Source organism: Zonotrichia leucophrys, chromosome 11, assembly GCF_028769735.1.
Source record: "Zonotrichia leucophrys gambelii isolate GWCS_2022_RI chromosome 11, RI_Zleu_2.0, whole genome shotgun sequence".
Lineage (NCBI taxonomy): Eukaryota > Metazoa > Chordata > Aves > Passeriformes > Passerellidae > Zonotrichia > Zonotrichia leucophrys.
In genome coordinates this window covers 6428509-6455827 of record NC_088181.1, presented here as the reverse complement: position 1 = coordinate 6455827, position 27319 = coordinate 6428509, and the positions used below count along the sequence as shown (strand labels likewise).

The 27319-nt window shown below is 51.4% G+C and overlaps 1 protein-coding gene across 2 annotated transcripts; it reads right to left on the bottom strand.

Moving 5' to 3' along the window:
- Positions 1 to 448: 448 nt before the first annotated feature.
- CSNK2A2 (casein kinase 2 alpha 2) lies at positions 449 to 27319 on the bottom strand. 2 transcript variants are annotated; one of them, XM_064722755.1, is made up of 12 exons: positions 27108 to 27319; positions 26802 to 26913; positions 15967 to 16068; positions 15210 to 15260; positions 9097 to 9156; positions 7056 to 7139; positions 6099 to 6209; positions 5783 to 5884; positions 5370 to 5470; positions 4549 to 4697; positions 4270 to 4363; positions 449 to 893 (listed from the first exon to the last, which is right to left on the bottom strand). In XM_064722755.1, the coding sequence occupies exons 1-11, from the start codon at positions 27209 to 27211 to the stop codon at positions 4287 to 4289; spliced, it is 1053 nt and encodes a 350-aa protein (XP_064578825.1). In that variant the 5' UTR covers positions 27212 to 27319; the 3' UTR covers positions 449 to 893; positions 4270 to 4286. The 2 variants fall into 2 exon arrangements, with proteins under 2 accessions (XP_064578825.1, XP_064578824.1); XM_064722754.1 differs by lacking the exon at positions 449 to 893 and having other exon boundaries at positions 2852 to 4363.

Below are 27319 nucleotides of genomic sequence, written 5' to 3'. Positions count from 1 at the left end.
CCTGAGCTGTGCCAGTGAAGGACCACATCTGAGAGGAACTCCTGCAGAGCAGTGGCCCTTGGGCGGGACCTCCAGGCCCACAGCTTTGCAGTCATGGTGCTGGGAAGGAGGAGGAGAACCTGAGCCCAAGAAAGAGGAAGAGATGGGAGCTCCAGTGGTTCACAGACAGAGCCATGTCCAAGCCCCCTCAGGTTTGGAAAAAACAGGCACCAGCATTAGCACTCAGGCCAGCACCCAAGCAGGCACCTGCAGAAGAGTGTGGGGTCCTAAGGAGGGAAAGGAGAAACACCTCCAAAGGTGGCAAGTGGCTCCTTTGCCTCTGCCCACACTGACTTTGTAGGATTTTCTCTTGCTTTCCTCACCCAGCCTGCCCTAGCCGGGCACAGGGAACAGCTCACTCTGCCAGCACTCTCCAGCTTCATCCCCACTGAATACTCCTCCTTGCATGCTTCTTTTAAAACTTTTATTCAACAATATAGAATTCTTTTAATTATAGTATAGAACTGTCCATCACGATACTACATCCCCTGCAACCCCCATGTCCTGGAAGAGACAGGCACGAGCTGTCCAACCATGGTCCATCAGAGGTCGGGGGGGAACAGCCGGAACAGAGGAAGGAACGACTAACCAACAACTGCTTTGCACACCCTTCACATTTCCACGCTTTCTGGGTCAGGAAGAGCTCAACAAGGAAACAGAGGCAGAAGAACCTTTAACACTCGGAGGGAAGGGCTGCGGTCATGGCGAGGCGAGTGCCGTCCAGCCAGGCGTGCGCCCCGCTCTGAGCCCTGCCCGCGCCGCGCAGTCCGCCCGCCGTCGCTCTACCGCGCCGATGGGACGTTTGATTTGGTTCTCATTCTGCTTATGGAAAATTGGGAGCAACAGCATCGGACCTGAGGAGAGACGGGAGGAGGGAAGTGAGCGTCGCGGGGCACTGCCAGCTCCACACGGAGCTCCTGGGCTGGGCACGCTGCCCCCGGTCTGCCACCCCACCCCAGCCAGGCCCAGGCGCACCCTGCATGGCCCTCTGGACCTGGGGACAGCAGGGAACCTCTGCAGGGACCTGAGCAGGGAACCTCAGCCTGCTTTGGAAGAGGAGAGAAAGGAAGGCAGAGCTGAGCAAGGCAGGAGAGAGATGCAGTCCAGCAAAGCAGAACTGTCACAGACAGCCAGAGACAAGTTTGGACTTTTTTTCCATGACCTGCTGTTTGTAGTTTTCCTCCACTACCACAAACACCTCCCATAATTCCACTAAAAGTGCCCATCATGCCCAGCACACTTGCAACAGACAAGCTGGCAAGGCTGCTTGCTGCATCCCTTTCCTATTGCATCCCTCAGTGGCTGTGGGGCTCAGTTTTGAGCCTTTCCTCTTACAGGGCACTCAGCCAAACCAGTGCTCTACCTCTGCTAGAAAGCTGGAGCCAGGCCAGCTGAAAGGCCAGGAACATGCACTAGGACTCTCCTAACTTTCTCCAGGAGAAAGCAGATGAAGATGCAGGTTCCCCAGTCCTCTTAACTTTGTGGGTACAAAGCACTGTTCCCCAGCTCCTGGCTGTCCTTGCAGCCAGGAGAATGCTTTGCTAAGGTCCAGAGGAGAGGATTTCCTGCTCTGAGTGCTGGAAGAGCCACTGGCTGCACAGATGGACTGGTGCAAGCTGCAGTTAAACATCCCCACTGCCCTGGGATCAGGAGACTCCACACCCTCCTCATTCCCAGACTACTCTTGCTCAGCTGCTGTTTCCCTCTGGGATGAATCTGTCACTGCTCATCCTACCCTAGAGCTGGGGTAGGGATGTGGGGAGATAAGGGGCAGGTTGTTCCAGCCTCTCTGCTTAATGCAGCCAGGGAAAGCCATTTCAGCCTCTGGAAGAGCAACTCTCTTCCTCTGCTTGAGGGTACCAGGAAAGAATTCCTGACGCAGGTTTAGAGAACAGACACTTCCCCAAGCAGCACCCTGACATTTCACCACCAGGTTCAGACACTGTCAAGCATTTATATGCAGCACACTCATACACAGTGGTCAACAGTGTTCACCTACTAAAGTTCCCCCACTCAACCCATTTTTCTTCTCCCCACCTCTTCTGCTTTGCCCCTCCAGAAGCTGGGAATGCCAACACACAAGGGCTGGAAAACAGACAAGCTTCTCCCATAGCAACTTGGACAGGCAATGAGAAACATCCACTTCTCAATGGAGCAATTCAATAGATATTTAAAATCAGTTCAGAACTTGATATTAAAACCCCAAACCAACCCTGCTGCTACTGGCACAGCGTAAGAGCACAAGAGACCTCCCTGCCCCTCAGGACAGGCAGCCAGGAGGGTGGGCAGATGGAAAGAGAGGGCTGGGAACACTCACCAACACTCACTGCCTTCAGCAGCCTCTGCAGGAGAGCAAATGCTAGCAAGGCCCTGCAGGATGGCAGCTGCTCCCCAGCCACACACCCAGGACAGTCCCCAGGTGCAAGGAGACAGCTTCTCCCTACTCAGCACATCTTTAGACCAAGCCATCCATGCAGGCTGAAAGCAGATGAGCAGAGGGGTGCACAGGTGGAGAACCCCAAGTTCCAGCTGTGCACTGGTGACCTGGTCTGACCCACCAGGTAACAGCAGTCAGGTCTGTCCCTCAGTGCAGCACAAGAGCTGAGCCCCACGCTGTGTCCAAACCCTCACAATCTGCCCCAAACTCTCAGGGCTGACAGCAGGAAGAACTGCAACCAAAGACTGAGTGAGAGATCCCAAAAAAACACAGACAAGAGGGGCTGGAAGAGCCCACCTGCCCTCCTGGAGGAGACAAGGCCGCCAGCTCTCAGGCCTTCTGGCTATCCCATAGATTTGAGACGGCAGACGTTCAGACGTATAGATATTTATTGGTTTCAGTGAATTATACAAATGGATTGACCTGCTGTCGATGCCAATAGAACTTTATTGGAATATGGAATGTAAACAGATGTTTCAAATAGAAACATTGCAACCTTATAAAAAATTAACTATTTCAACAATGCCGCAGAAGGAAATTCTGTGTTTAGGTGCTGGTGGGAAAACACTATCTCCAGCGTCTAGGTTTGAGTGTCACCAGAACCACTTGATGAAGTTACACACAGAACAAGTAGAGGAGGCAACTGTGAATTGTGGGGCTATAAAGCCATCGAGGGATCTGATGAAAGAACCCATAAGACGAACCCCCCACCCCCCAACAGGATCGGCACCCCGGAATTCAACAAATGGCTGACTTTGTTCAAACACTGCGTGGGATCCCAAGGCCTGGAGCAGGAGCTGCACAGCCCCCGCCCTGACGCCGCTGTTTGTGGATCCTCCCCCCTCCCCGTGCTCTCCTCCCTGGCCTCCTCTCCACTCCTCCATGCTGCGGTGCTGGATTGAACCGCTCCAGAGCTGTGCTCTGGCACAAGTCTGCGTCTGGCACGAATTCTCATGGGAGCCACGTCATGAGGTACGTGGTTGCACACCTATCACAAGAAATCTTGCAACACTGACTTTCCTGAGCTCGGTGGGAAAGTCTGGATAGTCCCTCCCCTCTCCTGCCACAAGAGCAGCCCTCACATTCACAAGTTTCCAAAGCAGGTCTATTGAGTTTCTTCTCAGAGCGAGCCTTTGTCAAACACACTGGAGGGGGGATCTCCTCTCCCCAGCAACTCGGATCAGTGCCTTCGTTTTAATGCTCCAAACCAATCCCGAGATGCTGCTGGGTTTGTGGGTTGTTTTTTGTCAAACTCCCCCCCCCTCCCCCCCAACCACCCCGGCATTCACAATTGAAACTGGAATTCAAGGGCCAAATTCAAGCCCAGAGTGAGCAGTAAAGACTTGGACCTCAAAACAGAGTTGCACCTGCTGACCCCCAGCCTGAATTTGGTTCATTCAGAGTCTACAAGTCAGAAAGGCAAGTTTAGAAAGAGGCATGCTAAGGGCTGATGGTGGAACGACCAATTTGTCCCCACCAGCATGGTGGGGAAGGCTGGACTGAGAAGGAAGAGAAGGATCCATAGAGATGTGAACCAGAATCAGTTGTGTGGAGCCCTGGGGATATCACTACATATTTAGCTCTTGCAAGACCATTTGCCCAGGGCTTTGGTACCACAGGGTTAGAGTTACATTAACCACAACCACCAGAGAGGAACTGAGGTTTAAGACCCCCCCCAAGGTTAGATTTCTGCCAAGTATAAAGGGGAGGGAAAGGAGGGGGGGGTCCTTGGTTCTTTTCCCTTCACTGTGTGACCGAAGGTTTTGCTTTTATTTGTAAACATCTTGAATTACCCGTCGTTTTCCAGTCCTCATCGTGCTGTTGTCATGCCACTGGAGAGCACAGCATTTTCTGAGCTGGGCTGGGACTGCTCCTTCACCACTGGATCTGCAGGAGACAGACCAGGCAGGAAAAGGAAACAGCATTTAATAAAGAGGAAGCTCCACCCAGGCAAATCCTTCCAGAGAAACTGCCCTGAAACCCCACAGAGCTGCTAAGGCTTCTGCAGAGTGGGGAGCCAAAATGTGCCCCCACAACTGTGCCCCTGTTGGCCCCATCTACTGCAGACTCACAGAAATAGGGGTGATCCATGGCCTCCTTGGCAGTCAGCCTCTGTTGATGGTCATATCGCAGCAGCTTGTCCAGGAGGTCAAGGACTTCAGGACTGACCAGGTGCCTGTTCTCGCTATGGATGAAGTTCTCCCAGCGCTTCCGGGAATGCCTGCAAAGGGACAAAGGGACCAGCTGTCACTGCACAGCACTACCCCATGCCCCAAGGGCATCACCTGCCACCAGCCACTTCTGACTGGAGGTGGCTGTGATAAACAGCCCACAGCTCTTTCCTGCCCAGCAAACACCTGCCAAAGGTGGAAAATCCTCTTTATGTACACAATTGTATGATCTCCTGTGCCAGGAAAGGCACAACATTGCACATTCCCTTCTGTCTACAGGGACTAGACAACACCATGTGGCAGGCAGGGTGACGCTCTTGGGACTAGAACTGGTCTGGCTTGCCAGCCAGCCTCACAGAGGCTGTCCTCACTATTCCATCCATTCCACTTGTCCTCTTCAGAAATCTCAACTGGAAGACTCTGAGCTGCTCAGCCCATACTTAACTGCAGTTTCTGTATCTCCACATAAAGGATGTGAACATGCAGGAGAGAGAAGAAATAGGGGATGGCACATTAATCATGGGAGACACAAAAGGAAAGAGCCTGCATTCAGTGACTTCCTGAGATGGCATGAGCAGCTGGATGTGAAGCCTGCAAGCAGCACCGTTATCCAGAAGATCGAGCAGGCCTTTGCTGAGAGTGCCTCAAGGGTACAGACATCAGTTGATCTCCCTCTCTGTGCTTACAAGGAAAAAAAGGCAGCATTTCATTTCTGCACTTACTGGCCCAGGATGTCATTGAAGTGTGGGTCCAGTTCTATGTGGTACTTCTTGAGATACCCATACAGCTCATCTGTGCCCAGGACCTTTGCGATGCGAACCAGCTGGAACAAAAGGCACGTTCAGAGAGCAGAAGGGCAGCCCAGCACTCTTCTGCAGAGGCAGAGCTGCCCAAATCTAAGAGCCCTCCTTCTGGAAACATCCAGACAGAAGGAGTTTCTTCCTTGAAACTTGCTTTTGCAAGATGTGCAGAAAACAAGTTTCCTACACAAGGCAGCAAAATCAGAGATGGCTCAACCAAACATAGCAGCATCCTCCCAGCCTGGCAGCCCCATCCCAGAGCCTCCCCACTGTACACACAGAGATGAACTGGGGACAAACTTTTCACAAAGTAAGCCAGGTAACAATGTCTTTACTTGGTCATAATTGTCCTGGCCGTGGAAGAAGGGCTCCTTTCGGAAGATCATGCTTGCCAGCATACAGCCTAAACTCCACATGTCTAAGCTGTAGTCATACATCTGAGGGAGAAAAGGAGAAGCTGTCAGAAAAGGCACACTCACCACAGCCTGGTTCCCCACAAGCACAGGCAGCCTCAGCCTTTGCACTTCACAGCCAGCCTCTCTCCAACCCAGGCAATGCCCTGACAGGCAAAACCAGACAACCCAAAGGTGGCTGAAGTGCAGCCACAAGTGTTATCACTGGACAGACAGCAAGGAGGAGACAGACTCTTACTTGGTAGTCCACAAGGAGCTCTGGTCCTTTGAAGTACCTAGAGGCCACACGGACGTTGTATTCCTGAGCTGGGTGGTAGAACTCGGCCAGACCCCAGTCTATGAGCCGCAGCTGGGAGGGCGAGAGAGACACAGAGTCACCAGCCAGGCACGAGGAGCCACTGGCCAAACCTCAATCCCCTGCTGCAAGGGTGGAGCCCAGGGTGGAGGGAGGCCCTCTGTGGACAGCAGATGCTCTCAGCAGTTCTCTGATCAGGTTTCTCTCTTTCCTCTAACATCAGCTGGTGGGGCAAAGCCCAGCTTAGACAGCTCCAATGCCTTCTGAGTCCAAGCACACTTTTACTACTGGGCAGCTGGCTACTCGCCAGCACCACCAGGTCCTTGAGTACTAAGGAACAGGTAAAAGTCTCATCCCACTGTTTAGAAGGGCTGGGCTGAAGGCAGTGTTGATTTCACCTGGGGACTGAGAGCAGAAGATGGGGCAGGAGGGGCTCAGCACATCCCCACAGCTGCAGGGATGGACAGCCTGCTTACTGGGGATGGACTCCAGTAAGAGATTCCCTTCCTTATACACCTTGCCTTGCCTGTGCAGCCACTGCTGATTGACAGAGAGGGACCTGTGGACCACCAGCTGGTTCCTTGACACAAATTCCAGGTCCCTGGGGCAGGCACACACAGCACTCAAGTACCATGATGGGATAGGCCCCTGTGCTGCCCATTCCCTGTGGTCTAACCAGCACACCCCAGCAGTGAGGGAGCCATGGACTCCACTGAGGTGCTTCCCTGTGGGACTTTGACCATCTCCTGATGCTGGCACAGGTGGAGGGGAGCCAGTAAAGAAAGGTTACAGAGGCTTGTGCAGCTTAGAGGGGGATCTGCCAGGGCTATGGGTACAGAGGCAGCAGAGTTTCCAGTTTCCCTGGAAAACCCCTGCTTGTAAGCCCTGGGGTAACAGTACCTTTTTCTGTTGGTGGTCTATCATGACGTTGTGGGGTTTGACATCCCTGTGCATGATTCCCATGCTGTGACAGTAATCCAGGGCCTGGCAGACACACACACACACACATTAGACATGGCTGTAACCATGGGCACAGCACTACCAATGAAACAGAGAATTCTCAGCCAGAAGCAAGAGTTCACAGGAAGTGCCATAACCCTGGCACATGAAATGAGCAGTTTCAGCTCTTATGTTGCACATGATAAAGTGACAAGCTGGCAACAAGACTGAATGGACCTTGTGCCCTACTGCAGTCACAGGTGTTCCCTGCATTCCCTGCACAGTTGTTGAACACCACAATGCAGAGAGATGTCCCACCTGGGGAGCCCTGTGCTTCCTAGGTCAGGCTCTCTCCCTAGCAAGGGAATGATTCCTACATGCATGCAGTTTTATGGCCTTCCACTGAGGCTTTCCACTTGTGTCCCAAAACACACCCAAGTTAGAAAGTCACCTCTGCCCTGCTGATTTAAGCCAAACTGCACTTAAAATAGGCAGGTGAAAGCACATGAGGGAGAGCAAAGCTGCTTCAAGCTTGTAGGCAGGAGCACATATAAGCTCCCCAGCTCCATGACCTTGCACCACTTGCCCCCCCAGCGCAGCTGTTCCCTTGAGCAAGGGGGTGAGAATGTTGTTTTCTCATCTCCAAGGGGAGGGAGATCCATCCATCAACATCTATCAGATGCTGTGGCATCTCCAGCAGCACAGAAAGAGGGTACAGCTTGTAGTCATTCAATACCCAAGACACCAGTGCCAGGGAAGCAATGCTGTCCTTGGGCCTGTGCCACAGAGGGAAGGAAGGAGGCAACAGCTTCATCCCAGCAGAGAACAGCCCTGCAGTGACATGTGGCCTCACAGGACTCACACAACTGTGCTCCTGGATCTCCAGTCCAGGAGATCTCTAACAGGTTACACAAACTGCCTCCAGGGATGAAGCTCCTCTAGTGTCTTGTGTGTGTCTTCTAGTGTCTTGTGTCTCAAGTATCATCTCACCTTCATCACCCCTCCCATCCCAATCCCAGGCTGCCTCAGGCTCACTCCCACACCCAGCAGGAAGGTCCTTCCCTTGCAGACAGGTGGGCAAGCATGGGGCTGAAGAGAAGAAAGCCTCCCTTGAGCCCATTGGATCTGTTTTAGGAAGTCTCCTTCAGTCATCATGTCCTGGAGCACAAAGGGCTTCCCTAGCCTGTCCCACTCATTTCCAGAAAAATGGGAGCTGCAAAGAGCCAGCCCAGAAGAGCCAAGGCCCTGAGCCAGCCAAGCTGCTCCAGCAGGTCAGCCCTGGGATGGGTCAAAGCTGTCAGCTCTCCCTGTGCCTCCCCTGCCCTGCAGCTGGAGACCCCCAAGAGCCAGAGCAGCACACCCCACAGACCTGCCATGGCTCCTGGAGGGCATTTCCATGGGGAAGTGCAAGCTAGGCTCCTTAAGGGGAGGTATTCAGGGCACTCCTCACCTTTCATCAGAGGGGCAAGGAAAGCTTTGGCTGGGAGGTGTCAAAGGAAAATCCTGATGTTACATCTGACAGCTGGCATAACTACTGGGCAGAATTCACCTTCAGGGGCTGCATTTGAATACTGCAGCAGAGGGAAGCCTGGAGCTGCCAATCCCTCTCTCCCTAGCATCACAGCTCCCCAGCCCTGCCTCAAGGGCCTTGTCCTGGCTCTGGCTGTTTTCCTGGGAGTTGATTTTCCTCACAGCAGCCCAATGACAGTGCAAGAGTCATAGGAGACCAAGCACAGCTCTGCCTGGTGACATAACCACAAACACTTTAGACCTCAGAGCATCACAGACTCTTTGGAGGTGACCAAAGCCCCCCAGTTTGGCTGCAATATCTCACAGAAACAACCAGGTAACCTGATCTCTTCCCAAACCTTCCCAGGTTACGAGACTTGGATTCTGCCCTGAACACAAGAGAAGCAACTTAGCAACAGTGCCCCATGAGCCCCACTACTGCCACCCTCGTTCCTGGTTTCCCATCCAGACTGTCATGTGCAATGCCACTCACCTTAAGCAGCTCATACATATAAAACCGAATATCAAAGTCTGTCAGGATCTGGTACAGTTGCTGAAACAGATTTGGGGAGGGAGGAAAAAAAAAAGAGAGAAAAAATAAATACTCCAGATTTAGATTAGTTTAATTTCCTGCACCCCACCTGCTTCCAGTCATTGACCCATTCCAGATTCCCTATGAATGCCACCATTCCTGAGGGCTCTCCTGATCTCAGACCTGCCAGGAAATCCAGAAAGGATGCAAGAGCTCCTGTGAAATGCTACTGGCATCATTCAGACTTGTCACAACTTTCCAGCAGGAGATGTCTGACTGTCTGTCCAAGGGGAACAGAGCTCTGGAGGAGGCACAGACAATTGTGACTTTCTTTCTGTTGTCAAGTCACTCTGATGACTTTGCATGCCAGCACTGACAACAGCATTCAAAGAAGGTGGGCTGGGAACACATGGAAGGTGTTCAGGTGTGACAGGGAGAGGAAAACATCAATTTAAAGGAGCATGGGGTTGGGAGGCACAAAGAGAGCCAGCCTTAGAGCCACAGGGCTCTATCCTCTCCTCTATCCCAGGGTAAAGGCTGATGCAACTGAAGAGCACAGGAATGCTTGTGGGACCAAGGGGAGCACAACTCGAGTTGCTGGGAAGTGCTCACTGCCACCACTCTCCTCTCCTGTGTCCTGCAGCAGCTCATGTGGAGGTGATAGAGCTCCAGGGGCATTTTAGTCTGCCCTGTGCCACCAGCACCATCCCAGGAAAACTCATCTTCCTGCTGCTCCCACACCAGGACACAGCTGGCCCAAAATTTGCCTTCTGCTCTGTATCTGTCACTGGCTGTGGAGTCAGTCCAACCTTGTTGAGCTGTCCTCTCTCCCAGGGAAAGCAAGGCAAGATGCCAGGGCAGGGCAAGGAAGGACATTCACAGGGCAGCAGTGGGACCAGACCTCTCTGGCCTTTCTTACAAACAAGGATCATCTCACAGCTCAGACAAATCACCAATTGCATCAGCACTGGAGCCCGCTGTCCATCACAGGCACCACTTGGCAGCTTCAGGAAAAATCCCAGAGCAAGGGATTGAAATTCACATTCCAAAGAAGCAGCTCTGGCCCTGGATCCCCTCCAGGCCCATGCTGAGATCCTCAGGTTCCTGCCTTACTGAGGGCCATCTGCAAAGAGCCCCTGCCCAGCCCAAAATCAGAAATCATCACACAGTATACAAGTGTCACTTACACACACAGAGCTTTAACAGCCTCCAGGACACAACTGCATTGTATTCTCGTGAGCTGGGATGATCCTAATGCTTTGGAGCAACCCAGTGAAGCAGACAAGTGAGCAGGAGCAAAAAAGACATAGCCACAAGCTACAGAGCCATAGCAGGGATGGATTTCCTGACTTGTGCACAACTGATGCAGGACACAGGGCCAGCAGAGGACAGCTGAGTCCTTCCAGGTCTGTTTAAATGGCTTCCTAGGTTACAAACACTGTGAGAAATGTGTAAAACATCCCCTTCTGGCATTCACTGCCCTGTTTGACTTCACCTGGCAACACCAATGCACCTGGGGAAGGAGGAGGGCAGGAAGGCAATGGCATTACCACTCTAGGCCTCATTTTCCCTATTCCCTGGCTCTCTGCCTCTTGCTGCTGTAAGTGGGAAGGGAGGGGATGGAAGGGAGGTCACCAATGTCTTCTCAGACCTGCAGTGCTGCTGCTCCTCTGGCTCATGGCCTTTGGCACTGGGCCATGATAAGCCCAAACATGTTGGGCAAACAGCATTCAACAGATTTCCCTGGGAGAGCTGCCTGTGAACCCAGCCCCTGTGACCTCTGGCAGTGCCAAGGCCAGCAGTGCCCAGCTCTGCTCAGCACAGGAACAGCCCCTGCAGGAGCCTGCTCAGCCCTGCAGGCAGCCCATGAATGCAGACAGCTCTGAAGGACAGAGCCAAGGCTTCCACTGCAAGTGGCTCCTGCACAGGCAGCTGCCTCAAGCAGGCTTTGACAGAGGGCTCCAAACCCCCTCTGCCCGGCCTAGCAGGGCAGGACAGACATCTCCTTTGCAGACAAATCCATCTCAAACATCTGCCCAGCACTCAGGATCCCACAAGGCCCCAGAGACCTGGCCTGGTCTCCTTTCTCCATACACAGCACCAGGAAAGGCCAAACCCACTCACAGGCAGCCACTACAGCTTTTGGTGGTGTTCTGGCACACATCACAGAAAAATCATAAACCAATCCTGTTTGTGCCTGAGGAGGCAGAGACACACTTCCCCCAGCATGGGGCTGACAGGAGTTAAATGCTTATTCCTCTCCCTTGAGTGAGCAACACAGCTGGCTACGTGCAGGAAGCAGCATCTGCAGAGCAACAGGGTGGCTGTGAGGAGACACACTGCTTTGGGGTGCAGGGCAGCAGCAGCAACAAAAGGAAAAAAAAAGGAAAACAGTTCCCAAAGCATCCAGCCTTGGCAGGCACACAAGGGAGGAGAATCTTTTCTACTTCTGCATTGCTTATGCAGGGCAACAACCATTTTTTTTCTAGAACAAACTCTAGATATACAAGGATAAAACCCATGCACACATTTCCCTCACAGCAACTGGGCCTGAAAAATCACCAAAATGCAGGTGAAGGGGAAGACTTGACTCAACAGCCCACTGTACCCACAGCTCCAGCAGGCTGAACATCCTGGAGCAACCCTCCATTGCTCACCTCTCTTACCCATCTCATCTTCAGCTCCAAACCTGCTAGAGCAAACCCAAGCAAGAACTGCTCCTTGAGACCTGTCTGTTCCCCTGTGCCTCTTCGGGGCAATGAAAGGCACAGAACCAGCTACAGAACACATGACAGCTGCCAGTGGCTGAAATGCAGGCGTCTCATTTCTAGTTTGAAACCAATTAGCAAAAGACATTTAATTTCACTGATGGCTCCTCAGTTGCATGTGGCTCTGCAGTGCAGCTTTCATTTAAGGCAAATTGCTGTGGGGAGCTTGAATGCTCTCAGATGACAAGTAATGCAGCAGGTCTGAGGAGAAACACTAACCCTGTACACAAGCTGCTGTGCTCACACAGCAGAATACAGAATACAGATCCAGCCTGGCTCCAGCTCATCCTCCTGGCAAGTGCTGCCACTTCCAGAAGGGAGCAGACAGGTAATTTAAGAAAATGTAATCAGCTCTGGGGAGGTATCACCTAAGTCTCCTGTTTATATCATCATTTAAGAATAGTGAAATAAAAGCTTGTGCTTCTGATCTGGGATCCAACCCCAGCTTGGATCCCACAGAACTGCAGCTTCTGCCCAGGCACAGAGAGAGCTGAGGAAACCCAGCAGCCACTTCCATGGTGCACTGACATGAACAGTGTTCTGCCATTTGAACAGGCAAAGGGGTCAAAGTATTAGCATCAAAGCAAAAAATAACAATGCTGGAGGAAAAGGAACTTCCAGAAAGGAGACAATTGAGCAGACATCCAAGTTTGTGAGCAATTACTGCCAACAGGACAGAGAAAAATGAAAGCCTGTGGAGTGGTCAGCAACCACCTTGTGCCTGCAAAACGTGTCTCCAGGAGCTGAGGCCTCCCAGCCCTCCTCACAGGAGAAGGTCAGCCAGGACTGCCAACACTGCAGCAGCATTTCCCCTCCAGGGCTGCCAGCAGCTGGGGGTCACAGGCTGCCCTGGGAACCCCTCACACACCCTGCAGGGGATCTGCCAGTGACATGCTGGCTCTCATCAGTGCTGCTGAATCCAGATGCCAACACAGAGATGGGCTCATCAGCCACAGCCACATCCAAACAGAGAAGAGGTCCTTGTCACCTGGATTAGCTCCTGTGGCACTTAACTCCAGCAGAACTTGGCTGCCTAGGGAGGTAAGGACTATGGAACAGGGGGACAATGACTGGGCGCTCTCCAGCTGCTTCACATGTGCAGGTACAGAGCAAGCTGAGACCAACACAAGTGGTCTCACATACTCTGTACTCTCTGCTTGGCACTTCAGAGCAAGGGAAGAGACATCTTGGGAGTTTCTATGTAGAAGAAGACACCCACAGGCACCCTCAGTAGAAGCAGCCCTATAATCTGCAATTAGCTGCAGCCCCAAGAACCTACTCAAACAGGCAGACAGCTCATGGGAGTGGAGCATCAAACAACCCACACACAGCTAGGGAAATTCAGGTTACAAATAAGCTCTGAACACAAGAAGCCACACTGCATGCCCTGGGGACACACTTGCATTCCCAAGACAAGTTATTCCTGCCTTGTACCAATCAGCATCAAAAGCATCAATACTTTCTGTCCTGGACTTGTACAGCTGTGAATTTGGGCTTCCCCAAGGAGCAAGGCTTTCTCCCAGGAGCCTACAGAAGTCTGCTGCAAGCTCATGTGGTTGTTTCTAATGCAACAGGCAGAGCTGAGCACTGTCACTTGTGCAGTGCCAGTCCAATGCTCCTCAGTGCTGCAGCAGTGCCCAGCCTGGCTCTCCACGTGCCCAGGATGGCCAAAGCACCATGGACTCCAAGCCCAGGACTTAGGAGTCTCTGCTGGCCACCAGCCCCAAGGTACTGCTGAACACTTCATGGACACACTTCAGTTTCTGGGGGATATCCTTGAGGATAATTTTTTCCTCTAAGGACATGTCAGAGTGGTGTAATCCCATTGTGACTTGGAAACACAAGGCAATCCTCAGCAAGGTGTACCAGTGCCTGAACAATGTAGCTTATCTCAAGACATGTATTAAAAATAAAAATTAATGAAATAATTAAAAGGTCTCTAGAGAGAAAGTTAAAAACTTCTAGGAGCAGCATTCCAAGGAGGCTGTGGGTCACAGAAGCACAGGGGCACATTCCCAACACAGAGGCACTGGCACAGCCCAGCTGATGTCAACAAAGCCCAGGCAAACCAAACCTGCTTTAATTAGCCCTGAAAGGTCACCACAGAGCACTCCTCTCATGGCTGTTTACTTGATGGAGACAACACTCCCCACCCAGAGCTGTCAGGGCAGATGCTGCTGCAAGTTGCTGTTATTGTGGCTCCTGCAGTTATCTCTACATGAGATTAAACAGCACTCAGAACTCACTGCAGCATGGCTGCAGCTCTGCCCACATACACACATCCCACCTGGCAGCATCCACTCACCAGCCCACCCCACAGGGACACAAACTATGTGAGCTGCCCCTCAGCATGCAGGGCTGCAGGAGCTGCTCTGGGAGCTGCCTCCTTTATAACCAACACCAGCCCAAGATCCTTCTCTGGGTGTTTGGTACATCTGCTTCCTGCAAAACCTGTACCTACATTATGATCTGGGACAGAAAGAAAGGAAAAACACCATCCCATAACATAGCATGAAAGAGATCCCTGAATGGAGCAGGAGGGATGACTGCTGGCTTCCTAATGGCAACTGCTCAATTAATTCTCCACCACTGACTTAGTGATTTAGGGTAAAGGCTCACATGGGGGAAGCAAAGATACCATTAAGATAGGTGTGGCTGCTAATTACAGATCCCTTTTGTCTGGAAGCATTTTGGAAGCAAAGGCAGTTGTAGCTGCAGTCTGACAGAAGGACCCTCATTTTGGGAACAGTAATATCCCTGGGAGTCCCCAGACATCAGAAGAGCCTCAGGGAATATGCTACAGCCTCAGACAAGGAAAAAAAGCTCTTAAGATGTATTCAACAATGTTCAATCCCTCACAACCAGGCAGTGGGAGATGAGCTCTCCAGCCTCTGCCACCCCACAGTTCCCAGGTCTGAAGGATTCCAGAATAAATCAGAATAAATAAATCAGAATAAATAAATGTGACCAGCTCCATCAACTGCACTGCTGTAAACAGAGCACTACAGCTCAGGGATTAACTTGGGCTGAATATATAGCACAGCAGTGATTACTAAATTGAGAAGGGAGCAAGAATATCTAACCTGTTGACCTTACTCCTCAGAGTTGGGACATTCAGCACACAAACATTTTATGCCTTTTCATCTAGAGCCCATTAACAGGTTTCTGATTTACATGGAGAAAGAAAAGTGAAGCTGACAATTGTGAAAACTCTAAATTTCCCCCACAGCTCTTGAGGATTATATGAAAATCACAGCATTTTACAGAAATGGAAAGCCTCCCTCCTCTACCCTCAGGCAAACTCACCTTAAAATCTGTGTTATTGATGTACTCAAACACCAGAGCAGGGGTCTTTGACTGCAAGAGAGAAAAAGTCATGGTTTAAAATACACACTTGACCTTTCTTTGGCTCCAAGAGAGCTGAGAAAGCCTTTGCTTCCTGCCCAGCCCTCACTAGGGAGAGCAAGGTGGGAGCAGGACATGGCAAGTGCCGCCCTGCTCACACCCCAACTCTGAGCACCAATTCAGCATTTTGGCCAGCACTGCTCCCCCTCACCATGGAGCAGAGAGAGCACTGGGCCAGGCAAAACCTGTCACCAGGAGCTGAGGCCTCCCAGGAGAGAGGTCAGCCAGCACTGTGACACTGCAGCAGGATTTCCTCTCCAGGGCTGCCAGCAGGCTGGGAGTGACAGCCCTGAGCCAGCTGCCAGGCACAGAGAACTCCCCAGGAATGGGGGAACTGTGGCACTGCAGACCATGGCATGAGCACTGGTCACTGGGTAGGACAGCAACCAGAAGGATTAAAGGGCTCAATATCCAGTTGCCCTGGCTGGTACTTAGGTTACAGATGCCAGAAAGAAGGTTACAGGCTCTGCTTTCTTACAGAAAATTTGTCGGATTTCAAAACTTTCCCCCATCAGCTGGAGCAACTCAATAAGGACACAGAAGGGGTGTTGAAGTCTGGGGAATGTCCAAAGGAAGAGGAGCCCACCAAACCAGCCAGCCTGTGCCTCCAGCTGGTGGGAAGGCAATCCCAGCACACCCCCCCAGCACAGGCACCTACCACTGGATCCTTGACAGTGTCAATCAGATTAATGATGTTGGTGCCACCACGGAGATTCTCCAGAATCTTAACCTCGCGTTTTATCTTCTTTTTCTTCACTGGCTTAAATAGACAAAAGAAATTAGAAGTGAGAGTCCTTCCAGAAATTAACACTGATTTCTGCCACTGATTTTGACTGGAACACATCACCTCCCCTCCTCTCTCTGCTCCCACCCTCACATGGGAACATTTTTAGCACCAAAGAGGAGACAGACACTTTGCATGAGCTAGGATTTCCCTCTCATCCATAAAACCCTTCCATGCATCAGGGGGACAATCAAACCACTCCAGACAAACAGAACTGTGACTCCAGTAACTGTGGTTAGAAGTGCCTTGGACTGCTGTGTGGTAACCTCAGCATACTGATTCATGCTGTGCACTCAGAGTCACAGGACAAGCACGGTGGACCCAGCTCTGCTTTTATTTACCAGCACTAACCAGTCTTTCACTTTTCAGCCTGTTTCCCAATGAGTACTTGAATCCCATGAAGCAATAACCTGAGAGTCTCCAACACCAAGATTACTTGTAAGCTCAGACACTGCTGTGCCTCACTTGCAACCACCTCAAATGCACAGAGCCAACTGCACTGCATGTCACTGCATCCATAACCATGATTATTTTTAAAGCCTAAAGACATTTTAAACAGTTCTGACTCCTCCTCTCATCTGCTCAGTCTCAGGAGCCCTCTTTGCAAAGTAAGCTTTCCTCTGGACATCCCCCTGTGGAGAGTGACAAAGAACAGCTGCTCCCAAGGCAGAGGCTCAGTGCCTGGGCTGGCTTTTACACTCTGCTGATCCAGTGGTTCACTTCAATGCAAATGAACGTTTCTGTAACTCATCCACTCCCAGCACAACCCCAGCTCTGTGCCTGCTGGAAATGAAAGGCAGCTTAGAGCAGATAAGAGGTGAGACTCTTTAATGAGCCTTGGCTATTGACCAGTGTGGGCAGCAGCAGCTGCAAGTCACCAAGTCCAGCAGTCCTTCATTCCACAGCTGGAACATCCCCTCCTGCCCCACCAGTACCACTAAAAAGAGCTGCAGAGACATCTTGCAGGGACTGGTAAAGCCCTGTGCTAGCAAAGGCCCATCTCTGAGGCTGCTGATGAAAGCACTCCTCCCCAGACTTCGAGCTTTCTAAAACATTCATCATCTGGCACTGAATCTGGTATGTGTGGAGGGGTGTGATGAGGAATGGCAAAGGTATGAGGCACCTTTCCAAAGTAACACACTTAGCAGATGTCTGTGTGAAGGACAAGGAGCCACAGGAGCTCAGCAGCTCATGCTCACCACCTCACCTCTGCCACAGCCTCCCACTTCTATGACGGCCACAGAATGCTGATGGTACAACTCATACTCCCCTTACAGGCAAATCCAAGGCAATTCCTGTTTTCAGACCCCTGGCAGAAATGTATGAGCAGACAGGAGAAGGAACAGAAGGTTTTATATAGTGGGAAAATATGGCATTTATGTAAGTGATAAAATATGCTGTATTTCCAGGCTCTTCAGGTGGCTGAAACCTTCAGATTCGAATCCTGCTCTTCTCCTCTTGCAAGTTAAAAGGCATGAGCTAGACTTTAAAGCCAAAAGATGAGAATCTCAGCCTGAAGCAAAGTGCCAAAAATAACACCAATGCCAGCACAGGGAGCGTCAGCACCTCACAAAGCCACTGTGGGAAATGGCAGCAAGGCCACTGCAGCTGTCAGAGCTGGAGTGATGCTGGGCAGGAACTGCTGGGGAGTGGGACCCACAGCCCCAGGGCAGCATCAGAGAATGCTGGAGCTCCTGGAGCTTGGAGAAAGGGAGAATCAGCCAGAGCAGGGGCATGAAAACCAGCAAGAGTGAGGGAACCTGAGAGGAGGATGCTTCATTAGGAACTAATTTAATTGATGTCAGCATGGAGACAGACACCGCCCTTGTGTCACCCACATGCACAGATCTTACCAGAAGGCCAAGATGGAATTAGAGGATGTAATTTGGTTACTCTGCTTGTCCAGTGAGGCAGATGCACACACAAGCTGTTTTCCAAGGAACTTCAAAGAGGATTGAGGCACTGATATCCTGAAGGTGCTCCCTGAATGGCCTGGCTATGACAGACATGCCTTCCAGCCTCTCTGCTGCAGCACTTGCACCTGACTGGGAGCTGAAACAGCCCCTGAACACAGCCAAGAGAACCCAAAGCCCACTCTGAAACACCTTTTCCTTTGCACTGTAGTTATTTCAGGGGCCTTTTGCATCAGCTAGGTAGGGGAGGATATCCCTCCATCCCTCCAAGATTCCCTTTTCTCCTTTCACAGAAACCACTGCTCCCACTGGGGCAGAAGTCGTCTTCCAGTCATTTCCACATGTTTCTTTGACCTTTTGCAGGATGGAAAAATAATGTTCTGTGTTATCTCCATCAGAAATCTACCCTTACCCACCACACACTAAAACACTAGAGCAGACAAAATCAGTGACTTGTAGAAAAAAGGAGAGAAGAAAGTTGGTCTTTTTTAAATGAAATGCCTGCAGATGATCACCACCAGCAGCATCTCTGACATCACCAAGGGAAGACACTCGGGCGAACACTGTCCCAGCAAGAGGGAGAGTTAAAAGCCACTCAGTGTTTGCACTTTTTCCTGCAAAGCTGCAGGACTGCAGAGCTCAGGCCAGGCTGGCCACACCATCCCCACATCAGCTGTGAGCTGGGACCAGAGCCCCACCAGCCTCCAGGCAGGGCTGGGAAGCTCTGCAGCCTCAGACACACTCAGAGTGGGGTTTTCCACCATTGAGTAAACAAGGATGAGGCAAAAGAAATGCCAATGGCTGAAGTCATTTCAGAGGAAAAGCTATTGCCCAGGAGTGTCCTCAGAGACAGCAATGGGGGGAACAGTTTCCCCATTTCAGTGGTGACTGCAGGCCTGCACCCCATCCTGCACAGCTTTCACCCACCCAGCCTCACACCACTGCTGCAAACACCATGTGCTATCCAAGGGCACATCACTGGGGCCCCTTTTGTGCCCAGTAACCCATTCCAAGCCCAAGCTCTTGCATCCCATGAAACAATAAGTCAAGTCAAGTCAAGCAAGTCAAACCCCTTGGTGCAAACCACTCCAGCACATGGCCAGCACTGCACTGGGGGTAACTGTTCAAACCAGAGAAACTTTGCTGCCTTCCCTCATGTCCCAGAGCCCAGCAGAGCTGAAACCACAGGCTGGCAGCAGCATATCAGCCACACACCAGGATTAAGTCTGGGTTGCTACAACTGCCTCTGAGAGTCACCCGATCTGTCTCTCCAAGGATGTTGACTCCAAACACACATGGATTAAATGTGAACTGAAGCTATTATGGCCTCCAACCATCTGCCTCTCCCAGCAGGGATAGCTTCTAAAACACCAGCCCTTGCAGCCAGAGTATTTTTAACAATACTCATTTAAGGCTATTTTATTAAACCAGGCTATGAACAGCAGCATTTCAGGTTGTGCTTCCTACACAGGCCAGTCCTCCTGCACTGGGAGGGGGATTTCCAGCAGAGGAAAGGAGCAGGCACCTCAACAAAATTAACTGCTCCTGAGTTTGATCTGCCTGTGTTTGCAAGGCAATGTTTTCCACAGGTACAGCCTCCAACTCCATCTGTTCCCACGCCAGAGGTATTTCAAAGCTTTCCTCCATGCTGGGAATTCTCCAGTGACCAGCATGGGTCAAACCCTTCCCTCTGGAAGGGGCTCCAACACAGTCCCTCTGCTCTGTGCAAACACCTACTTGTGTGAAATCTGTACAAACTTGACAGCTTGGAGACTTCTGTCGCATTTGGTTGAAATTGGCCAACCAGTGCAAAAACTCCTGGGGGGAGGAGGGGGAGAAAGGCTGACAGACAGCAGGATTGCGTAAGACTCGTTTCCATAGGAAACCAGGCTAAAAGACATGTCTCACTTTAACCGTGTCTGCACGGGGAGGGGTTTCATTACTTCAACTGCATCAGTACCCTTAGAACAACATTACTGTCTAGCACAAGCCAGTTTTCCAGTTTCCCAGAAAATTGCTTCCTTCCTCAGGCAAACTGGAAGTGAGGCTGTGGATTGTGGAGACAAACATGCAGCTCACTATGAGTGCCCAGAGCAGAGGGACAAGATCCCTCCAGTCACAGGAGGATGGTCTCTGTCCTCAGCCACCTCTCCTTTGGTGGCTGCAGGATTCCCACCCTACCACCCAAATGGATAAAGATGCTCCAATTCCCTTCAAAGGCAGAAGAGGGAGTGACAGTGACCAGAGCTATCCCAACTCTCTTTGCCCAGAGTCTGGGGAGCATCATGCAAAGCTATCCCTCTGCAGAGGTGAAAAATGTCACACAATAAGCTTTGCAGTCAGGTAGATCCTGATCCAAAACCACCTTTTTGTGACCAAGAGAACAGATCCTGGGTCATTTCCCACAGGATCATGCAAACTTGTAAGCAGGGAAGGAGTCCAGCTGCAGTAAACACCAGCTGGGAGAATTAACATTGTTTGCTAAAATAAACCTTTAAATAAAGGACTGCAACCATCACTTCCTGTCTAGAGTGAATAAATGGCTGCCTGGCTAAACATCTTTTTTGCTTAGTTTCTAAAACAAAGGGAGAACACTGTTCTGTCAGATGCTCCAGTTCCAGCCTTCCCCAACAACCTGGGAAGGCATTCCTTGAATTCAAGCAAAGAGAGAAATCAGATTTGTTATCCAAAATTCTCTACGCATTTTCTCACTGTGAAAGAAAAGCAGTGACCAGGAAGGCATGTGAAATACGAGTTCAGTCCAAAGCATAAAAATCATTTTCCATTAGCCCAGAGCAGGCAGCCTGGCAGTGCACACATGCTGCCAGCTGAGGAGCACACGTGCTGCTCTGAAGGAATCCCAGAAGGTGCTGGGCTTTGCCCAGCAGGTGCTCTGAAACAAAACTGGGGTTAGCACAGCAGGAAAGAAGGTTTAGCAGTCAAAAGATACAAATCCATGAGAAACTAAAGTGATGTATTCCACCACCCCATTAAAATAAAATCAATTATTTGCTCACCAAGCCTGAATAGCCTGGAAATACAACGATGCTTCCAGTGAACAAGCAGGGAGATGTGAACACACAATGTCCAGGACCAGTGAAAGGCTCCAGCAGCATCCCTGTCACAGGCTTTGAACATTTCAAAGCTGGCACTAGAAGCTCATTTGTCTCTAGCAAGTATTATCAAAAGGATCACAATAATCGGCCTATAAAGCCCGACACCAATTGCTCAATAGGAAAATTGGCTTCAGAGCAGCTCTGCTTATTTTGCCAGACATCAGCTGGGAAACCAAATAATCGTATTCCAAAGAGCTACAAAACTGAGGAGCCCACTTATGTTAACATTCTGTTGGTTGTTTGCATTTTACCACTTCCATTGTGGAAATTCAAAGTTTTGTGAGCTGCTCTTGAATTTAGAAAAGGGGGGGGGGAAATCATACCTTGAAAGTACAAAAGTACTATTGCTTTTTTTAGTTAAATAAAATATACTTAAGTTTGGTAGAACATCCCAGCATGTATTCTGAAGGCAGTTTCATTCTTTCCTTCAGCATCCTTTTCATTCCAACATGGCACACCCCAAACCAGCCCTCCTGGGGCTTCAGAACTGCCCATGATACATCAAGAATTCTGCAGTCAGCTAAAAGTGAGACACGTGAGGACCAAGCCCTGATCCCCACCACCACCATTCCATGGGATGGGAATCTTCCTTCAGGCCCCTGCAAACAGACACAAGGCTGTATCTCACCCTTCTCCTGTGGGAGCTGCAGCTTTGCAGCTCATCAGTTCCTTGGTGTTACACCACCACCAGGAGAGTCACCAGCTGCATCTCCAGGCCTCTGAAGGCACCCAGTGCTGTCCCAGTTGGTCTCAGCTCTCACAAGGCTGGGCTCCAGCAGCCAACTCTGCCAAGCTCACTGTGGGCAACTGGTGTTTGAAAGAGCAGAGCTGTGTGCCCATCTCTCTTGCAAAAGGGCTCATTTCAAGACTGCCAGAGGAGGAAGTGGGCCAGGGGGAGCTGATTCAGTGCATGCAAATGCAGGAGGAGCAAGAGACACAGAGTTAGCAGGAGCAGGCATTGAACGGCTTTGGTGGAAGGTCACTGATGCAGTCAAAAGCTCCAGCCTGAGGGACCAAGAGCAGCCAATCCTATTTCCCTGTGCAATCCCTCCTGCACACCAGCATGAGGGTCATTTCAGCCCCCCTCTAGAACAAGCTGATGTATGTGGGCTCTAAAGCTTGTAGAGACAGAAGAAAACTTGGCAGAGCCACCATCCCAACTTGGTTCTCTAGCTGGAGTGATAACTGAGTTCAGCACTGGCAGGATCTTCCAAGAGTGCCTGGTATAAGGAACAGCTCTGGAGGGTTCACACAGCCCAAATGGGGGAACAGGGAAAAAACAAAGCCAAACAAGCAAGAATGCACTTGTGAAACCATGTACATGGTTGAAATTTCCAGTGCATGGACTCAGCACAGAGGGACAAAAGCCACCAAAGGAGAAAAAGGCTATTTCATCACTGCTGCAGGACCTCCATCTCACTGGTCCCTCTCCTTGCATCTGCATTCTTCCCCTACCTCCACCCATGTTGTGCCTATGCAGAGTAACCACACTAGGACACAAACCAGCCTCTTCATGATGGGTTTAATGCTTTGCAGGCAAGCAGAGCATACTTGGACACACAGGGGCATCACAAAAGCAAGATGAGTCCTGATTGCTGTAGACACCTCCCAACATGGATGCTGTAATCTCCACCCCATGGAGGGGTGCAGGCAGGATGGAGGCAGTACAGGAGACTGGGAGGTGAAGGACACACCTACACAGGTGGTACTCAGCACTAACTGCAGGCAACTCCTTATGACAGCATCATTCTCACTACATGGTATCACCTGTAGGAGTTACAAGCAATGCGGAAAGTCAGCCTTGGGCTTCTAGAGTGGCAACTTGCAACACTGTTCACATCCTCCAAGAACAGTTACCCCAGAACAGAGGATTCACTTGAAAGGCATGCAGGGAGACATTTTGGAGCTGCATTAGCAGAAAAACAAAATGAGAAGCTCATCAAAGAGACAGCACAGACTGACCTCAGTGCTCCATCAAAAACTTCTGTGTGGTAAGATATGGAAGAGGAGAGCTGTGCTTCAGATACCTGCATTGCATGCAGACAACACAGGACTCACTGGCAACAAGGATGTCTTAAAGTTCCTTTGGACAGGCTGAGGAATGTCAGGCCCCATCCTGGGAATCAAACCTTAACATCAGATTTAAGCACGACATGAAAACACGTACAGAACACTTTCACAAACTCCCCCTTCCTGGTGTGGGCTGCCCCAAGGCAGGCAGGAAGCAGGGCCACAGCTGTGCCCAGGCCAGGCAGATCAAAGAGCAGACAGGAACCTCCAGCACCAGTGAGGGACTGAGGAGCAGAGCTGCTGGCTGACTCCACGCCCTGCTAACCTGAGGGGCAGGAAGGTCAGTACAGTGCAGTCCCCACACTTCAGAACTTCTCACTCTTTGCTCCCTGAGTACACCGAAAAGGGAGGGAGTTGTCCTCTGCCTCAGTGCTCAGGATAAAAGCTTCTGGAGGATTTTGGGCAGGGGGTGTCTTGTGTGGCAAACCAGGCTCCTGCCCCACTGCTTTGCACACACCATCCTACACAGTGCATCCTGATGTCCTGCTGCAGTGGAGTGAGAAGCAACCTACTTGCTTCATTTGCCTTTTTAAAAAAGAGCTGCAGAATTTTCCCAGGAAAAGTGACGTTAAGAGCATCATATTTGTAAGGCCCTTGATCCAGAAAATGGTAATGTTGAAGTCACTTGCATCATCTTAATTCTTTTCCTTTGCTGATACACGTTATGACCACAACCAACAACATCCCATTTCCCTGCAGGATATGCCTGGTTCTGCACTTGGGGCAGCAGAACTGAAAGGAAATGCTGGGTGCTAACCAGGGAAACAGGACACCTTGCTCTGTGGAAGCCCAAAAGGCTGAGAGCACTGAGGTACCAACCAGAGCCCTCAGCTCCCTGGTCTTGTCCAAAGTTAAAATTCTTCATGGAGCACGTACAGACAAACCAGGCAAGTGGCTGGAAGAGCAGTTATCTCCCTCATGCAGCCCTAAACCAGGAGCCATGCTCTAGTCTCAGCTTTGTTGAGGCTAAGGGACTTGCCCAAAGTCACACAGGAAATCTCTGTGGCTCAGTTCTGCATCAAAGGGTGATAAAATTTCCTGACCTCTGTGGAGGATGGTACAAGATGTTCAGGTAGTACAACACCAAAGCAGGGGAAGTACTTGCTATGTGCTAGCTGGAGCTTAGAAGGGACAAACTGCTTCAAAGAGCAAAGGCCAGGAAGAATCACCAGTGACTTCCCATGAAGCTGAGATATCAAGACAGTGACTCCTGCTAAAACTCCCTCTAACACCTAGAGTGTACATAAATTGTACTCTCAAAAATGTTAAAGAGAAAGGAGCAACTGTGCTAAAGAGTTGCATCCATTGCCCAACCATGGTACTTCCCTTTGACCCATCCCTGCACCACACAAAAACCTGAAGACTTTTGGTTGCATTTCTCATCTCACAGAATCCAAATTTTTCCCCAGTTAGTAGGAACAGAGACACCCAGCCCCTTTGCCAAGGCTCCCCTGTAGATAGATGCAATTACATTCACAATTAAGTTTTGAGCCTAGTTACAGGAAACCAGAGGCACTTTCCACAGATCAGAGTGATGCTATTGCCACACTTCACAGGTTTTCATAATGTACACAACGTGGTGCTCTGAAACTCCCTTTTCACTGACCCACTTTCCACTGAGGAGAAAGTTCATCTTTATTTATCTGGACCTTCTGCTTTTCCTTGCTCACTCACAGGAATGCTGTCTGCATGTTAATGCAAGTGGGGAGGGCCAGGGGAACCAGGGGCAACACCAACCACTTCATATCTGGGACAATCCAGTCTCCTGCTTGCAGGGCATTAAGGCAACACATTCAGGCCCCAAGGAGGAGCACCCAGCTGCCCTGAGATGACTCTTGCCAGCTGACTCACTGTCCAGGGCTGACAGGCTCCCCAGCTGTGACAGAGTTCAGCTGCCACAGGCAGGGCTGCATCGCTCCAGGGGAGGCTCTTTGGGCTGGGAAGAGGCAGGAGCAGGGATTCTGATGACTTTCCCTGCAGCCTCCTCTCAGCCTCGTGGTGTCTTTCTATGTGGGACAAAATCTAGGATTTCAATAAACCACAGCAGTCCCAAAGAGGCCATCAGGGGCTCCAGAGCAGCATGCACAAGTGTGCAGTTTCCCCAGGCCAGCCACAAGGCATCTTGCTGTAAAATCCAGCTCTGCACTTGCCACTTGTGACCACTGTCTCGCAGCAAAAACTTCTGCCTGCATCTGCTTTAACAAAGACAAAACCCCAAACCACAGAAAGCATCCAAAGGAGGGGGAGCATGCCAGAGGAACCTGGCTTGGCAAGGACATGTGAACCTCACCACTCTGCCCTGACGTCAGGCTCAGCCACAGAGGCTCTCCCAAACAGCTCACCTGGGCACCTCCTTGCCCACAGCCAAAGCTGGGGTTTGTGTGCCTCCTCCCAGAGGCAGATGGAACATCACACCTTTCCCAGGAGTGCTGGCTGGACAAATCATAACAAGTACTTTGGGAAACCAATGCAGATCTCAAGGAAGCAGGCGCAGAGAGAGTGGGAATGTCAGCAGAGACAGCCAGACACGCTACCCCAGTGGATCCAGGGAATGCCTTAAGCCTACAGCCCTGCAGAGATGCATGTCCTGGAAAGCTGCTCTTCTCAGTGGCTGCAGGGGCACACTGAGCTCAGAACCCCCTGCACACTGTGGATGAATGTGTGCCCAAATTCTCAGGACACCCATGGTCAGACACTGCTCCCACGTGCTCTTGGGGAACAAGTGACAAGTGTCGCTGGTCCAACAAGTGACAGCCACAAGTGTCAGCCAAGCCAGAACCAAACACTCCGCAACTCTAACCTTTCATCTCTGTCTTAACTCCCCTGCCTGCCCTGAGATCACCAACACAGAGTGCTGCTAGTTAGCACAGCTCGCTGTGAGCTGTTGCTCCAGTGTCAAACACGGTGAGACATGCCCTGCAGTGTACAACCCGTGCACAGCCACCCCAAACTACAACCTCCCAGTGCTGCACAGAGGTCCCCACAGCCCAGCCCCACCAGGGTCAACACACCAGCACACAGGTCACCAGCACTGCCAAACTTTGGTAGGTCTCCTTGAGCCTCCTCAAGTTTCCATAGTGTTTGTAGTCTAGCTGTGATGAAGTTATTTTTCACATCAGATCCTCTAAAGGACTGAATATAAAATATTGGTGCTTTTTTAACCGCTGAGCATCCCGCAGCCTGGCTCTGAAAAGGCCACATGCCGGCTGTCTAGAGATTAACAGAAGGATTCTCCCCTCCAGGCTTCACATTCCTGTTGAAATGGCAGTCCCTGGGCTGTTTTAGACGGGCATTGCCAGACACGATTTGCCAAACACAGGCAGAACACGCAACGCTGTTCAAATGTCAGGACTCAGAGCTCTCCCCCCACCAGAGGAACTCTCAGCCCTGAGCTACGCTGGACAAGGAGGGGTGGAGACATCAAAACATCGCTACAGCACGCAAGACACCAAATCCATTTCCAAACACACCATCCCGATGTCCTTAACGAGAAAACAGGAGTTCTGGGGTGAAGAAAGAGATCCAATAGTTCTTTGGCCCTGCCAACCCAGCTCCTCCCTCCCTCGCTCCCAGCCACCACAAGCCCCTACATCATCAACGGGATACTCACCTTGAGGATCTTCACCACGACCCTCTCGTTGTTGGTGATGTTGATGGCCTCAAAGACCTCGCTGTACTTCCCTCGGCCGAGCTTTCGAACCAGCTGGTAGTCGTCCTGGTTGCTGCGGGCACCAAGAGGAGAGAGGCGGCGGTGGGGGAAGAGTGGATAACGAACGGGGCAGCGGGCCGGGCAGCGGGGTCCCCTCCCAGCCCCCCGGGACAGCCCAGCCCAGCCCGGCACGGGGGATCGGGAACCCTCCCCAGGGGCTGAGGCCCTCCCGCGGCAGGGAGGGCGGGTCCCCGCACGGCGCTTTACCCCCAGCTCGGGACGTGCGCCTCGTAGTCCCAGTACTCGCGGCTCCTCAGGCTGTTCACCTCCGCGTACACCCGCGCCCGGCTGCCGGCGGCCGGGCCGGGCATGGCGGCGCCGGGCGGCGGCTGCAGCAGGAGGAGGAGGAGGGCGCGGGGCCGGCGCGGGAGGCCGGCGAGGCGGGGCGCGGCGCGCAGGAGGGCGGCGGCGGCGGGCGG

Coding starts and splice junctions, on each gene's coding strand:
- CSNK2A2 (XM_064722755.1), bottom strand. CDS start 27,211: ATGCCCGGCCCGGCCGCCGGCAGCCGGGCGCGGGTGTACGCGGAGGTG. Junction 16,069..26,801: donor TCGTGGTGAAGATCCTCAAG/GTGAGTATCCCG, acceptor TGTCTATTTAAG/CCAGTGAAGAAAAAGAAGAT. Junction 4,364..4,548: donor CATGGATCACCCCTATTTCT/GTGAGTCTGCAG, acceptor TGTCTCCTGCAG/ATCCAGTGGTGAAGGAGCAG.